The sequence below is a fragment of the Haliotis rufescens genome, unplaced genomic scaffold (assembly GCF_023055435.1).
Source record: "Haliotis rufescens isolate VD_foot unplaced genomic scaffold, xgHalRufe1.0.p SCAF_31, whole genome shotgun sequence".
NCBI lineage: Eukaryota > Metazoa > Mollusca > Gastropoda > Lepetellida > Haliotidae > Haliotis > Haliotis rufescens.
The window spans coordinates 5,537,603-5,554,142 of NW_025964013.1; the positions used below are offsets into that span (position 1 = coordinate 5,537,603).

The 16,540-nt window shown below is 39.0% G+C and overlaps 1 protein-coding gene across 2 annotated transcripts; it reads left to right on the plus strand.

Moving 5' to 3' along the window:
* Positions 1-5,938: 5,938 nt before the first annotated feature.
* Positions 5,939-15,512, plus strand: LOC124126500. Of its 2 annotated transcripts, none has more exons than XM_046489945.2 (4): positions 5,939-6,026; positions 10,501-10,567; positions 11,056-11,171; positions 13,432-15,512. In XM_046489945.2, the coding sequence occupies exons 3-4, from the start codon at positions 11,069-11,071 to the stop codon at positions 14,253-14,255; spliced, it is 927 nt and encodes a 308-aa protein (XP_046345901.2). In that variant the 5' UTR covers positions 5,939-6,026; positions 10,501-10,567; positions 11,056-11,068; the 3' UTR covers positions 14,256-15,512. The 2 variants fall into 2 exon arrangements, with proteins under 2 accessions (XP_046345901.2, XP_046345902.2); XM_046489946.2 differs by lacking the exon at positions 10,501-10,567 and adding an exon at positions 10,250-10,444 and having other exon boundaries at positions 5,948-6,026.
* Positions 15,513-16,540: the final 1,028 nt, after the last annotated feature.

Here is a 16,540-nt window from a genome sequence, read left to right on the forward strand (position 1 = left end):
TATGATGTCATTTTCAGTGTTGATTATGTTGATATATTGATCTTCTCAATACATTTTACTTCATGCATGTATGTTTTGTTGTTTTTGAGCAAGAGTGATTTCAAACTCTGGTAAAGTTTCTTTTGGACGTCAGTTTATATAACACTGCCAAAACCTGCTTCATAGTTCTACCACGTAGACAACATATGTCTATCATCAACGGATGCCAAGAGAGAAGGACGAGCCCTTATCAACTACATAAAAAGGTTTATCTAAGATATATTCATTTATATGTAAAAGGAGTTATTCTTAACATTCGTGACCGCTTCAGTGGTCTAGTCGTAGAGCGTCCGCCCGGAGAGCGGAAAGTCCGGAGTTCGATCCCCGGCCGCGTCATACCAAAATACGTTAAAATATGGTACTTGTTGTTACCCTGTCATTTAGCATTAAGATGCTAAAACAAGGACTGGTCGGCGCTGTGTCAGTCATACTGTGTCTGTGTGGGGTATTCATGTTAAACTGCGGCATGGTATCACAAAGAGCTATCACTATAAAATCGACATTACACCGGACTAGTACAAGCAGCCAAACACACGTGCATGCACGTCGCTATATAAGCGCAATAATAGTGGACGCGACGTTAAACCCCATTTCATCGAAGCTCACTTAACGCACGTTCCCAAAGTCGAATGATCGGTTGTTTAAATGTATTTTCAGTGGTGTCTGGTCATCACAGCCTCATATTTTGTTCATAGCATGATATTCATCTCACACACATAGCTATACTGTAACCTTAGCAACGTCAGCGGTACGTGGATTGGTTTGAAACAGCTGTCAACGCGCATGTTGACGGGGAATTAGCTCTCGGGGGAATAAAGGCAAAAAATCGACATCACTGTCAACTGCACAACATCACTGCACAACATGTGAACAATAAACAACAATTGTACATTGAGCGGAATACCTGCTCTGACAACACAAACAAGGCGATGTGCGGACCTTCCAGCTCAGGCATACATGAGGTGAGCGGAGCTCCAGCTCAACCTCAGGACGTTTCCTACGAGCGGCACATCCTGATCGAGGTCGTCCTTACACCCATGTCCGGATTCCAAGCTTGACTAACACCATATAATAATAACACATATATAGAACAACAATATATATAATGAACAACAATGGACAGACAAAGAGACAACGACGTTGCTTTGGACATTGGACATATGGGCGTGATTAACCGACACAGTTAGGGGAAGATCAATTAGGGCAATAAATGTCATACTATAAAAAGCAGTAGTTAAAGGGAAGTGATATGGTAGTCCAGGCTGACTGACAGTCACAATACAATGAAATGTTGGTGAAGATTAACACCGGGGATTCCAATTTGGAATGAACGTTGGAATGCTTTAGAAAGATCGCTCATTCCAAACTTTCCAAAGCTTGGAAGGATCGATCTTTCCAGAAAATCCCAAATTGGAATGGCAACATTTCCAAACATATTTCCAACACAGGAAATGTTTGGAATGACTTGGAATGGTTTCGAATGGTTTGGAATTGTTTGGAAATATGGTTAGAAGGAACAAGTTAAAATATGTTTTATCAGTAATTTGAACAATAAAAAGACTATGAATTAATTTTTGAGGTTAAACTATATATAATAAATAATAAATTTATCTCAAACATTCACTACTTGTCTGTCTAGCGAGGGGCTTTTACAGTCGCATTCTCCCTAAGGTGAGAGAGAGACCCGCACTTGACTCGAAAAGACACTTACTTACTTACTTAAATTGGATATTTAACGTGCGCTTTCCGACTGCAAGCGTATGTCGCACACGGGCCCGGCCAGGCCATTTAATGTGTTTCCAAAAAGGGGAAAAGTGAGTTTGTGCAACCCAGGAGGGGGGGGCTTTAGGGGTTGCTTATATAGTAATTTTGAAATTTTGAGATTTGGAAAGAATGCCAAGAATGGGTGGGGGACGAACTAAGGGAGCTAAGTGTGTCGGGTGGTTGTTAGATAAGGTAGTTTTGGTTTTAATATTTTATTTGAGGTTTAAATGCGACTAATTAGTCCTGTTTTAATTAGGTATAAACCTAAGGCTTTGAATTTTTCTAATTTATTTTGTGGATTTGGGATTGATTCTAGTGTAAGTCCGGTTTTAAGATTTAGGGTGGTCTGTAGTGTTGTTCGGTGTGTTTGGTAGTGTGTGCAGTGAATGAGTACGTGTTCTGGTGTTTCTTGTTGTTTGCAATGTGGGCAGTTTCCTGTTGTGTGTAGATTAGCTATTTTACGGTGGTTATTTAGTTTGGTGTGGCCTGTTTGTAGTTTAGTAATTATTCTGTCGATTTTTTTGGATGGGTGTAGTATTTTTGGTTTATTTAGGTTTTTTTGGTACTTTCCTGATTTGTCTGTTTAATTTTTGGTATATATTTTGCCATTTTTTGTTTTTTTTGTTTAGTGAGACTTTTGATTTCTGATTTTGAGCTGGGTAAGTTTAAGCTTATTTCTGGGAGTTTAAGGGATAATTTTGCTGCTTTATATGCCTTTTCATTTCCAAAGATTCCTACGTGGGCGGGGGTCCAAATGAACTCTATTTGTTTACCTGCCCTAGTTAAGTTGTTTGAGCTATTGAGTATTTGATTTATTAGTTTGGGGTGGTTTTTAGTGTTTTTATTTTTGAGGGCTTGTAGTCCACCGAGGGAGTCGGTTAGGATGAGAATTTTTTTTTGTTTTTTAGATTGCTGATTGTGTAGTGCTGAGACAACTAATAGGTCTCAAGATTAAGTATTCGGCTGGATGGCAGCTGCCATTGAATTACAAAACAGACAGTTGTCTAGACGGCTCACATGTAACTGCGCCGACATGTGCCTAAGATCATAAAATGGACAATCTTTGGTAACATCTAATTTATTGTTGTCTCACGCCAGAGCTGTGAATAATTCTGTTCATTGAACAATTGGAATTCAGGAAGTTATCAATGATTGTTTTACTTAACATAAGATAAGATAAGTTGTTTACAACATAATATTATGATGTCAGGACGTTCTACAGTCAAAACCATATATTTTAAAATCAATTTAATGACAGACTATGATTTCCAAGTCCCGATTAGCAAATCAATGAGGTATCAGTTTCACCACATGTGCACAGACCGCCTATACTTATATATATATTTTTCATAACTATTCTCCAGTTAAAGTCCTATCCTCTTATCAAAAAATCTGTGAGAGTGATCATCATTATCGAAACTCATTCTCGTCAAAGAATACAGAACAAATGAAGAATCAGATGCATACATTTATTGCCATGCTTCATTCATCACGAAGTAGATTTACATACATTTGTGAATAGCACTTAAACTGTGATAATGAATTTTACCATTGTCCATATTATATTATAAATATTAACCATAATATGGATTTCCGAATATATAAACGACTCCAACGTTGATATTTCAGACAAAAACAAAGTCAGCTGTCTTTTAACGTTCAGGGGAAAAGGATTTGCTTTCACAATTGAACATTTGTTTTCACCAAATCAAGCCAAAAACACGAAAAATACACATATATGGTTAGCGACCGTCATTATACAGAAGAAGAAGAAGAAGAAAATATTTATTTTCGTGTCACACACTGTACAGCAGTGACAATAAAAAAAATTTTCGGGTGTCCAAAATTATGAGACAAACCATCAGAGTTGGTCTGTCCAATTCATGTCGCTGTGCACATTTTGGTTTTGTTGCAATTATTAGATTTTGAGTTAGTAAGCAATTCATCGGTCTCAAATGTACCTTGGAACCGTACTTGTGCAACAGTCTACATTTTGTAATCTCTACGTAGATAATACCTTCATCTACGTAGATGGTATTTTTAGACTAATACGTTTCCATGCATAACTACGTGAATATGTAGGGAAAGTAGTATTTGGTGTTGCTTATTGACTAGACCCCGCCTCAGTATTGTCATAGCGACTGATTTACGACTACCATTGTCTGAAGTACATTTGACTCCAAAGGCAAATTACCCTGTAGCCATGTCTCCATAACTTAATTGTCATTACGTTTTAGGCGCTAATACCCGTTGTTAATCCTCACCAACATTTCATTGTATATTGACTGAGAGCCAAACTGGGCTACTTTATCACTTCCCGTTAATTACTGTTATTTATAGTATGACATTTATTGCCTTAATTGTTCATCCCCTGAGTTGTGTCGGTACGTCGCCCCCGGAAGTCCCATGTCCAGAGCAACGTTATTGTATTTCCATTGTTCAGTACTATATATGTGCTACCATTACACAGTTACTACGGTGTTAGTCAGGCTTGGTATTCCGAGTGCTGGTGTAGGGACGACCTCGAGCAGGATGTGCCGCTCGTAGAAAACGCCCTGAGGTTAGCTGGAGCTCCGCTCACCTCTTGTACACCTAAGCTGGAAGGTCCGCTCATCCATGTGTTGGTGTTGTCAGAGCAGGTATTCCGCTCATTGTGCAATTGTTGTTTATTGTTTACATGTTGTGCATAAAGCGTTCCGGGACAGTGATGTCGATTTTGTCCTTTATTCCCCCAAGAGCTAATTCCCCGTCAACATGCGCGTTGACATTATTATATCGGCCCTGTGATGGTAGTAAGTACGTTTAACTAGTGAGTTACGTCGGTGCAATGACTAGTTCCTACTCTCCATTGGCCGTAGCATCAATACATGCGACAAAACTCTCTTCATTAGCCCAAGAAACGTCTACTAAACACGTCTAAGGTATGTGCCATTTCTCTTCCCCATTTACCTGACACGCAAATATTGTCTAAAGCAGCGTTAAACACAACGCACAACCACTCCTTCTTTGTGAAGGGGGCACGGGTGGCCCAGTCGTCTAAGGCGCCGCGATTCGCTGTGCAGAGTTGCGTCCCTTGGGCACCCCAGAAACCTATGATTGTGGGTTCGAATCCCGGTTCGCCCAGATTATGTTTCTAGGTTTGTCAGAACCATACCCGTGCTCGTGGGTTTCACCGAAGTGGTAAACGTCTGAGACCTGCATCACTTCGGGCTTTCCTCCCACATTAAGCTGACACGCCGCGATATAACTGGAATACTGTTAAAAGCGGCGTTAAACCAAACTCACTCACTCACTCTTTTGTGAAGGCGCAACACCTCATAGGTACATAGGTCAGTACAACATCTCATAGGTATTAGTTAAAGTTATTGAAATATTTAATAATTTACTTCTTTTTGGAAAGTTTGGGATTTAATGACTCTAATCCAATCGAACACTTGCTTGTGAGCAAATACTGTATCAATCACTGCCACATGAGAGCAATATGCGGTTTCGATTCATATTGTTGCAGTAGCACGCTGCCAAAAATGTATCTGCTTCAAATATCACAAAATCATGCATTCTCAAAACGTATCATAGCATGTTGTCTTTACAACATATATATGGAGGGTACCATCACTCAAAAAAAGTTATTGGTGAATTAGAATTCGGTGGCCTATGGGGTAACCAGTTTTTCTACATTGAGGCCAATCTTCATCGGGATGACCACATCCATATCCTATGCCTATACACATAGCTGGATAAATGTCAGGGTTATTTAGGATTTATTATATTAATACATTCAAAACAAGGCGTTAACATTCCACATCATTCCAAGCATGCATAAATATGAAACATTATTTGGTTCATTAATTAAGCATATGTAAAGTTTCTCTTATTTAAATTTGCAAATGAGGAAAGATCTTTTGTCCCATGAAAATATTGTAAGCCTTTTTTTGTGAAGTATTCTTTTGTTTTTATCTTTCACTGTATGTACAAAAAGACCAGCTACTACATCCATAAATATACGACTGACCAATATATGACAGAAACGTTCACTGTTGAATACGTGTAAACAATACAGATAATGAGTGTTTAATGTGCAGTTCACGTGTACGTCGCATTTCAAAACCTCCTGTCGTGTCCATGCAGAACTATTTCAGGAGCGTCCCCACCAGAATGTGGTCCCGGAGATGTCAATGAATGTACTGAAAACAGTCTCCTTACGCAAGTGACGTGGTTGAAATGTAAGTCTACCTACGCAATCACCACATGTTGCTCTCTGTCCACTGGTTGTGAAGTCGGTGTAACGGTATATACTGTATATTTCATTTTGAAATTTCAGGGTGAGTGTGAGTGAGTGAGTGAGTTTATTTCAGCAAAAGAGGCCACTGGCCCATTATACAATATGGATACAGTGGATTACAACGATAGTAGGCGCCAGATAATACAAGTGATATACATAGTGAAACAATTGAATTATTGCATACATTTGAAAAACTGTTGTCGTTTCTTAAAAGCAAGAAAAATATATCTAGCTAATTTATTAATAACATGTTCATTTTGGCAAGACATAAGCGTGGCAGAATTTATCATATGAAGGTTTTGAATGGTAATTCTTTGGTATAAGACTATTTCTCAGATCTGAGTAAAATTGACATTCAATGCAGAAATGATACTCAGTTTCAATTACACGGACTAGACAAAATGGACATAAGCGTTCATCTCTAGAAAGACCAATTTTTCTACCTTCTTTCAGCATTAGGTTATGGCTAGAACAACGGAAAGAACTAAGAGCAAATTGACATACTCTAACAGGTATTGATGTTAAATATCTTTCTAATACAATGCATAGTTCAATTTGTGAATTCATTGTAACTTTGAAAAATGTTTTTATTTTACTTAACCAAGTTTGCTGATCTATATCTATACATCTTTGCTTAAAACAAACAATAAACATATTTACATTTGGAACATCTTGATTACACCAAACAGAACCAAAACCATATGATGATAATAATTCTTTTAAATTAAAAGCCCAACATTCAATACCTTTATCCGCCAAGGACACTTTGTAATCATAAACATGTTTAAAAATAGGATTATCAGTTTGAAATAACAATCTAGTCCAATAATAATTTTCATATATTGGTTTACTTTTAGTGAATAACAACCTATCTCCCCCCTTGCAACAATATTAGGTGTACTCCGTCTTAAATGTAAAAGCTCTTTACAGAAATTGTCATGGACTGTATTAATATCAGGTGAAGGATGAACCCCCCAGACTTCACTGCCATACAACAAGATTGGTAGAAGCTTGACATCAAATACATGAGTCAAAACATGTAAAAGTAACTTCTGAAAATCGATAATGTTTGTTTTTAGTGACTGAAAAACTTTATTGGCCTGGAGAGTTTTCTGTGTATTAAACCATGAACCAGAGCTTGAAAGATAGTCACCTAAATATTTATACACTGAAACAATTTCAAACGGACATGTATTTAGAGAAAGAAATGCATATGTCTTTAATGGACCGTCTTTGCGAAAGACAATTACCTTGCTCTTGACATTATTTATTTGCAGCTGCCATTTATCACAATATTGGGAAAGTTTATTTAATCTCCTTTGAAGACCAACAACTGAACTATCTATTACTACAATGTCATCTGCAAAAAGCAGCATAAATAACTGTACCTATACTAATACACTAATACAGTCAAAGAATTTAGTAAATCCAGAATTCAGAGATACGCATGTTTTCACATTTTCATACATATTTCTAAGTAATCTAAAACAGAACCTTTAATATTACCAGTCCAAAGTTTGTACATCAGAGCACTATGTGACACAGAGTCAAAGGCTGCTTTTAAATCAATAAAGGCACAGTATAGTCTACCTTTATGTAATCTTAGATATTTATCAATAATAGTTTGAAGTAGAAATATATTATCCACAGTTTGAAACCCCTTTCTGAAACCTGCTTGTTCAGGGATAATAACATTTCCATCAGTTGCCCAATTGGTGAGCCTAGTACATATAATTTTACCAAAGATTTTACCAGATATTTCTAAAAGAGTAAAAGATCTGTAATTACTAGGGTCATTTACATTACCCTTTTTATGCAAAGGAAGAATGACACCTAAAGTCTACTCCTCTGGATAAGTACCTGTCAATAAGATTTTATTAAACAAGGATAACAGCATTTCAAAACACATGGGAGGGGCATATTTAAAATATTCAATGGGTACACCACTAAACCCTGGGGCTTTCTATTTGGCATATCATTTACAGCTTTAAATATTTCATCTAAAGTTATTCAACTATCTAACCCACTGTCATCTACAGAAGAGTTATTCAACTCTTCACTAATAGATTCTACAAAATGTTGAACATCTGTATAAAACTGTTTCTCACATTCAGCAAAATTAGTGCCTTGGAACAGATGATTGAAATCCAATAACCAAGAATCCGGTGAACTTGAATTACTTTTAAATTACCTTTTTTTAACAAAAAGACCAGAACTGTCTACTATTATGCGTTGATAAAGCATTGTTAATGTCTGTGATATAACACTGAAACACAGATGTCGATTTCTGTTTGCATAGGCTTCTGTACGACTTCCACGAGTCAATATACCGTTGTCGGTTGTTGTCACTGCTAGAATCATGATATGCACGGAGAAGACGGCGAGCGGTTGCACGTGCGTCCCAACATTCTTGATCAAACCAGTTATGCCCCATCCTTATGCGTTTTCGAATTTATCTTGGTGTTTTTTTTACAAAAGTCTGCACAACATTCAATCAAATTTTGAAATGTTGAAAAGGCATTTTGATTGTCATCATTGGATATACATGAATTGAAAGTACTTACAAGGTTTTCTGGTAAACAATCCCAGTTTTGACGGTAACGTATCTAGGTTGAAGTGGTATTTCTGCCAGCGGAATGTCATCGTGACCCCGTGTCAACTCCAAAGAGTAGGTCAATGGCATGTGCGAACTTTCAACTCGACTGTAAAGTACTTCAAAATTAGTGATGAAGTTAAAGGTGTTTTCAAGGCACAAAACGTAGTCCACAACACTATTGCCATCATTTACAAAACATGTGAAAAGACCGATATTTTTATCTTTACCCAGTCTGCCGTTGCATAATCTTAGACCTGTTAGTTTACACATATCAATTAGGAAACGTCCACGCTTATTGATGCTCTTGTCTTGAGAAACTCGTGGAAGTTTGATATCCTCAATACATCCCACATCTTCATCAACTGGCAAATATGTGGTATCGTCATCAACAATGTAGTCACAAAAGGAGCCATCACCTGTCCGCGCATTTAAATTGCCCTGAAGAATGATGTCACAATCCTGATATGCCGTTTTAAACTTGGCAACGTCAGCTATTAGTATTTCAAACAAACGATTCGTCTGCATGCTAACTCGATCCTTCGGGTGAATAGTAAACAGTTGCATGGTAAACATTTCTATGATCTGGAATGTCAATTTCTAACCAAATTATATTACAAGAGTCACCTTTAAGGAGATTACAAAAGTTTACAATAGATTTCTTTATGTAAACTTGGATTCCACCAGTTTCTAATAGCACCGTGTGTTTTAGCACGTATTGAACTAAATCCTGTATAATCCTGAATGTCCACACAGTCATTATCACATCATGTTTCCACAAATGAAATTAGATCATATTTGTTGATAAAATTAATAAAGTCGGATTTCTGTAAATGCTTACTCAAACCTTCAATGTTCCATGACATACATTTGACGAAAGGGATAATATTTACGTTGTTAGGACCTTGGACACACCTTTATTCTTTAGCTTTACGTGTTTTTGAGAATGTTTTTACGAGCTTAGTTGTGTTGGATTCATCGTCCCATGTTTACATTTTGTTGTCAATAATCAGACTATCAGACCTCAACACAGAGAAACCATTTTCACGAGCTTCATCCTTGAAGTCTTTCAATTTGGCGCTAGATTCTCTCACTTTCTTCGTGAAATCATCTGCAACCCCAATCTTAGTTCCCTTAAGTTTTTCCTGTTGATTTCAGCACTGTAGACTTCGACTTAAAGTCTTTGAACTTCACAAGAATGGGTCTTGCCCCTAGTGATTTACTCGGTAGTCTCTTCACACTCAATCCCGGCGTCCTCGTCTATTTTCATCGTCCTTTCAATGATGTTAGTAATCTTATTTTCAATATCCGACGGCTTTTCTTCAGAAGTCTCACTTACATTGAAAAACAGCAGGTTGTTCCTCCGACTGCTTGCTTCGAGAAAATCAATCCTTTCTGTCAGTTCTGTATCTGTTCACTGTCGTCTGCTAGTGAAGATAATTCACGTTCCATTTTCCCTATTCTCGTAGACAGCATACTGAAATTCTCATTCATTTCACATCTCATTTCACGTATTTCTTTCAAAAATTCGTTAGGACTCAACTCGTCACCAAGAGTCACTTGTCTTTTAGGAGGTCCTGGGTATTTCTCGACATCGCTGCTTATCAGAATGAAAAGCAACGAAAAGACGAACACACCTCGTAGCTCGGTCCCCGAGCCTGCCGGAACGTGCAGCACGTGCTTGAACAAGGTTGACTGGAAACAGCAGATTCTGGATCTATAAAGTTCATTATCACATCCCATCCTGTTTACTGGCTTGAAGTATGGTAAGGGTTAGAAGATATATGTTGAAACTTGCGATTTAAACTTTGTATTTTACCAGTTTCAACGGAGCTCATGTGTTGCACGTCTGAACCCGACATTCGCTAGGTGGCGCCCCCTCTTTCAGGGTGAGTTGTATTGAACAGAAAATCAGCCTGGAACTCGAATAATTAGCAAATCAGATTGTAAACATCATGTTTAAAAATCGAGTCTTGATATATCAATTATGTTGTACAATGCTCCGTATATTGTCCTCAACCCAAATGTTCAAATCAACTTATAGAAATTAGTGATGATCACTCCAGCAAATCCTCAACTTGATGTTTTGCTACTAGACGATTGCAACGCCCCTCTCTGGCAAGGGAAGTAAGTCGTCATAGCTGACCTAGGTAATGTGTAACCACCAGGGTTACCTGCAACTCATCGTTTACTCCCCGGGGCGGTCGGGTAGCCTAGTGGTTAAAGCGTTCGCTCGTCACGCCGAAAACCCGGGTTCGATTCCCGATATGGGTACAATGTATGAAGCCCATTTCTGGTGTCCCCCACCGTGATATTGCTGGAATATTGCTAAAAGCGGCGTAAAATCAAACTCACTCACTCACGTTTACTCCCCAAGGTCTGGCCACACAATGAAGGATGATCACGCCACCAGATCGGCTCTCCACGCCATCGTTGTCGTGGTCTTCATCTCTGCAGCGGTGTTCGGTGCAGCGTTTCAGCAAGGTGTACCAGGTAACAACAGTAGCCACAGCACAACACTTCCAGTTCCACATGACCAGTTTACAGATATGATTGCAGAATTATTCAGAATCCTGCTTGTATCTAGCAAAGGCAGTATTACTAACAACAAACCTTCATTTTCCCTAACGCTGTTATATACCTTAGAAACGGTAAACAGTCTTGAAAAGGACTTAGATTTGAAAGTAATTGCCAAAGCAGTATATTACATGAAAAATAACTCTTTTGAATTCTTTATATAAAGTAATCAATACTTGCATTACAAACAGGCTAAAAGTTACTTCTGATATTCTTGTTCATGAAAATCAAACTGGTTTTATTCCTAGGACAACTATTAGTGAAAATACGCGACTTTTTTATGATTCGATTTTTGAACAAGAAAAATAATGTTATTACTACTTATTGATTTCGAAAAGGTATTCGACACTGTCTCTAAACAGTTTATTCTTAGTACTTAGGAAATATAGAATACTAAACGTGCTCCCGTGTATGTCTTGGACCATTTACAAACATCCTGAAGGACATATTCAGGGTTGAGAAATACATAGCAATGGATAATAATAGCATTCCCAATTTCAACAATAGGTGGCAAGCACTGATGAACAGATTATAATGCCTGAGTATATATCTAGTATAAAACAACATTCTATCATGCTATAATTTAACATCTATTGCACTAGATCGTATAAGATGATGTCTACAATGTACAGTATCACATGCCATGCTTGTTCTGTAAATGTAACATATTGCTGGAATGAATAAACAAAGTGAAAATAACCTGTAACATAGCTGTAACAGACCTCAGGTTAAAAATCAGACATGATCACTCACTGAACTTTTCTTTACGTTATGTCAGAGTATTCGGTGTGAACATTTAACACATGAAGATCCGGGTCAGAATAGGTCTTCAGTAACCCATGCTTGCCGTAAAAGGCGACTATGCTTGTCGTCAGAGGAGACTAACGGGATCGGGTGGATAGGATCGGTGACTTGGTTGATGCATGTCATCGTATCCCAATTGCGAGTATCGATGCTCATGATGTCAGTTAATGGATTGTCTTGTCCAGACTCGATTATTTACAAACCGCCGTCATAGAGCTGGAATATTGCTGAGTGCGGCGTTAAACAACAAACAAACAATAAACAAAAAAACAATTGCATAGTTGTGAGTTCCCTTATAGGTGTGCAAACTTTGCCGTCTGTGTGCTAGGGCATCACGTACGCGTGCTGTTCATGCATGATGTGTAATTTCATTGTTATTGGATGATGAGTTCAGTTGCAATGCCACGTTTTTATATTGTAAATGTACCCCTTAACGAAAGTCACATTCAAATAATTTTTCCCTTAGTCTTTGTCTGTAGTTTGCATAATAGTTACTGAATACACAAACTGTTCCAATCACAACTCGGACAAAACACAGATACACATAATATGAAATGAAATATATACAGTCATTTATTAATTACCTACTGTGATTTATATATCATACTGCATAAATACAACACAATAATAACTTAAAAATACTGATCTTGTCTCTTCCAAGAGTGCGTGAGTTGGATTGAACGCCGCTTTTAACTGTATTCCAGTTATATCACGGCGTGTCAGCTTAATTTGGGAGGAAAGCCCGAAGTGATGCAGGTCTCAGACGTTTACCACTTCGGTGAAACCCACGGGCACGGGTATGGTGCTGACAAACCTAGAAACATAATCTGGGCGAACCGGGATTTGAACCCACAATCATAGGTTTCTGGCGTGCCCAAGGGACGCAACTCTGCACAGCGAATCGCGGCGCCTTAGACAACTGGGCCACCAGTGCCCCCCTCTTCCAAGATGAGCGTGTGGTGTGAGTGGGAGGTACAGTGAATCTACTCCACCAAACTTCAAGATTACCACGAGCAGAGCTTAAGAAAAGACTTCACTAATGATGCTTAGGTAACAACCACTCGAACATTTACGCAGCCTGAATGAGAAATACAGTTGGTGTAGGTTCATCAGTGAAGATGATTGCTTCATAAATCTGAAATAAATGCAATAAATAAGTTTTTGCATTATCTGAAATATACATAATAGCAGTATTTACAACATACTGAAGTGAAACAACTAATCAATAAATCCAGAAAATACTATCTTCCACAATATCACACTGTCAGGGAGAAAGCGGCAATACTTGGTGTACTTGTGCCCAATCCCCTTGTCTTTATGAACAATAAATTATGTTTAATATAAGACTGTTGACAACCTTTCTCGGTTATAGGCTTATTCCTGGCGCCCTTCCAACCTGAAATGTTCCGGACTGAGTTGACACAGGGAACGTGGTCAGCGTACATCTTCATCGCTGTCTTTGCCTGGCAAGCTTTGTGGATCCTCTATTCTCTAACCCTCCACTGCAGGAAGGGTCCTAACGGTTCACACATCGACCACCCTTACCTCTTCTCCACTCTTTTCCTCCTAGTCTACATACTGGGGCTTCTCCTCTACATCAGCTGGCTCTTCCTCCTGGATAGAGAAGCTTTAGAGTTGGCCTTTATTGTTATTTTGGGGTCCACTGTTTGTTTTGCTATTTGCATTGGAAGGGCCCACCTGCAACTCTACAGATCCAGGTTTGATCTGGCGAAACAAGGCAGGCGATATGATGATGTCCTGTTCCGATTGTTTGTAAGCAATGGAGTGTCTGCGATGTTTACATGGAGTCTTAGTCATGCAGTTAACTCGTTGAGTAAAGTTATTGCTTTCAGGTCCGTTTCACCTCTTGGTCCTAGCACCGCCTCGACAATTGCATTTAGTATTATGATACTGACAGTTGTCGTCCTCAGTATGATTGACGTTGCTTGTAATGAGCTGTACACCCGTTATACCTTTGGGTCAGATATCACAAGAATAATTATATACAGTGCCATCACCGACAACAATTTCGGTATTACAAAGGTAAACACTATCATGTTTATTCTAATTCTCGGGATCACATTGGGAATTGTAGCAATTAAGATCGCGCTCATATTACTGAGGTACAAGACTGACCCGGTATTCCCATCCGAGAAATATGTCCTCGAGAAGGATACATCCTTGTGCGAGATTTAAACTTTTGAGACATGCATCACTTCGGGCTTTCCTCCCACATAAAGCTGACACGCTGTGATATAACTGGAATACTGTTAAAAGCGGCGTTAAACCCAGCTCACTCACCATCTTGTCCTACAGGAAAACTAAGGAGAATACAACATAGCCTTTCTTAGCCAGCAGAAACCGAATAAAAATTACTTATGCTGAAACACTACATACCGCCACGATTGGTCAAACATTTGTTCATACGGAATGGCATGGTCCAAATCAATCTTCCAATGACAAATTGAGAGAGTCCTGTCAACTCCTCTTGCAGCGCCTGGCCAAGTTCTGCTAACGTAGCGGATGGCCTTTGACATCACCGCGCACGTCTCCGGATCATGTCCCAGGCATACTCTGTTTGGGAAAGGTGAGGACTCTGGCTGGCCATTGCATCCTAGTAATGTTTCGCTGCTGGAGGTACTCAGTTATTTGCGCCTTGTGCGGAGCCGATTGTTAACATATTGTAACTGCAGAAACCTGTTCCAAATTCCAAGGATAGAACTAATGTGTTGCTGTGTATAATAAAAGTTTACAATACCAATTGCTCAGAGCAATTGGACGATTTTCTCTTAAGTGTCAAAATTAAGAATGACCGCCTAACAGGGTGCACGGAGGAAGTGCATGGTCCATGTGTAATGTTAAGATTTGGTTCCGAAACCGTCCTCTGGTAGTCGTTTTTCAAAGCCGATCTTCCTTCTGATGACTGATCATAAAATTTATATCTGAACATCCCCTACATTTTGTAGGAGTATATGTTTAGCATTCTATCTACAATCTAAACACATTATCAAATCTAAATGTGTTTAAAACTTAAATAGGACTCCGTAGCTCGGTGGTAGAGCGTTTGTCGGGAGAGCGGAAGGTCGGGGATCCGAAACCCGGACGCCTCATTCCAAAAGATGTTAAGAGATGGTACTTGTTGTTACCCTGTCTGGCGCTCGTCATTAAGGGACTAAAACAAGGACTGGCTGCTTGGAGTCAGTATACTGTGTCTGAGTGGGATATTATGTTACACTGCGGCATGGTATCTCAGTGGTCTAGCACTATAAAACCGGACTAGTACAAGCAGCCACACATACGTCATGTAAGTGGCTAAAGTCAGAAATCAGGAATGCGACGTTACACTCCATACCACCTCACGTCTTTGTGTGATAGCATTTTCAGTGATTAATCGGATAACCATATGTTAATCACATCTTCCAGTCGAAATACGTTTATGCATTAAAACTTAAGACACTGAATGTGTTTGGTTTTTATTTCGCTTTGTTAACTACAGATGCACGCACGTGTCATGGTTCACTGAAGTGGTACATGGTGAAACTCTTATTGTCTTACACAACCTAGCAGAGAAAATATACGTGTCGGTGACGTCAAGTGCCATTATATCCTGGTAGTGTTAACAAACTTTACACTTATCACGTCAGTGTTATATATACCTGGAGAACAACACAGGCGCCGGGACCCCGTTTGACGACGCGATCGCAGGGGTAAGTTAGTCTATGTAAGCCTGTGTTGAGCTATGGGAGTAACGGCAGCCGTAACTTTACGATTGCTTCGTGAAACGGGCCCAAGGCCGTTGGTTCGTTGGCCTTGAGTGGATACTGAAAAGTGCCGTTTGTTCGAGTTGTTCACAATATACACTGATATAATATCCACGGAACTCCAACATTCGGCTGTGATTTGAGACAGAGAGAGGACTCGTGACAGTACGTCATCAAATGGAACAACTGTGACAACAATAGGGCTCGGCCTTGCATCGCCCTTTGATCTCGCTCTGCACCTTTGTCAAGATAAAGTATTGCTGCGGTTACCGTGTCACTGTGCTGCTGCCCATAGACGAGTTTGACCTGACTTGTTGCTTCACAGACCTTACGATTGTAAGGATAAAATATATAGATGAACAGCTTATTTATTACAATTAGGAGCGAGGTTTTTGAGTAGGTTCTAACACCATTATCAAGCATGTACATGTACAGAGTATATTACGATTGTGAATACGTTGAGCCTAAACACGTTTAAATCCTAAGCACATTTATGAACGTGTCATTGATTGACATTAAACATCACAAGGTGTGTATGTTTGTGGTGATGTTGATCACTTCCATAGCTCGATGTCATCTCTCACAAACGTTGAGTGACTCAACAACACAGAGTATCCTTGCTCGGGAACAACGTTTTTTTCCAGTTTTCTATGAATACACGATGCCGTTTAGAAAGTGGTCAGATGTAACTGATGTTACATTGGGATAACACTTCCTTAG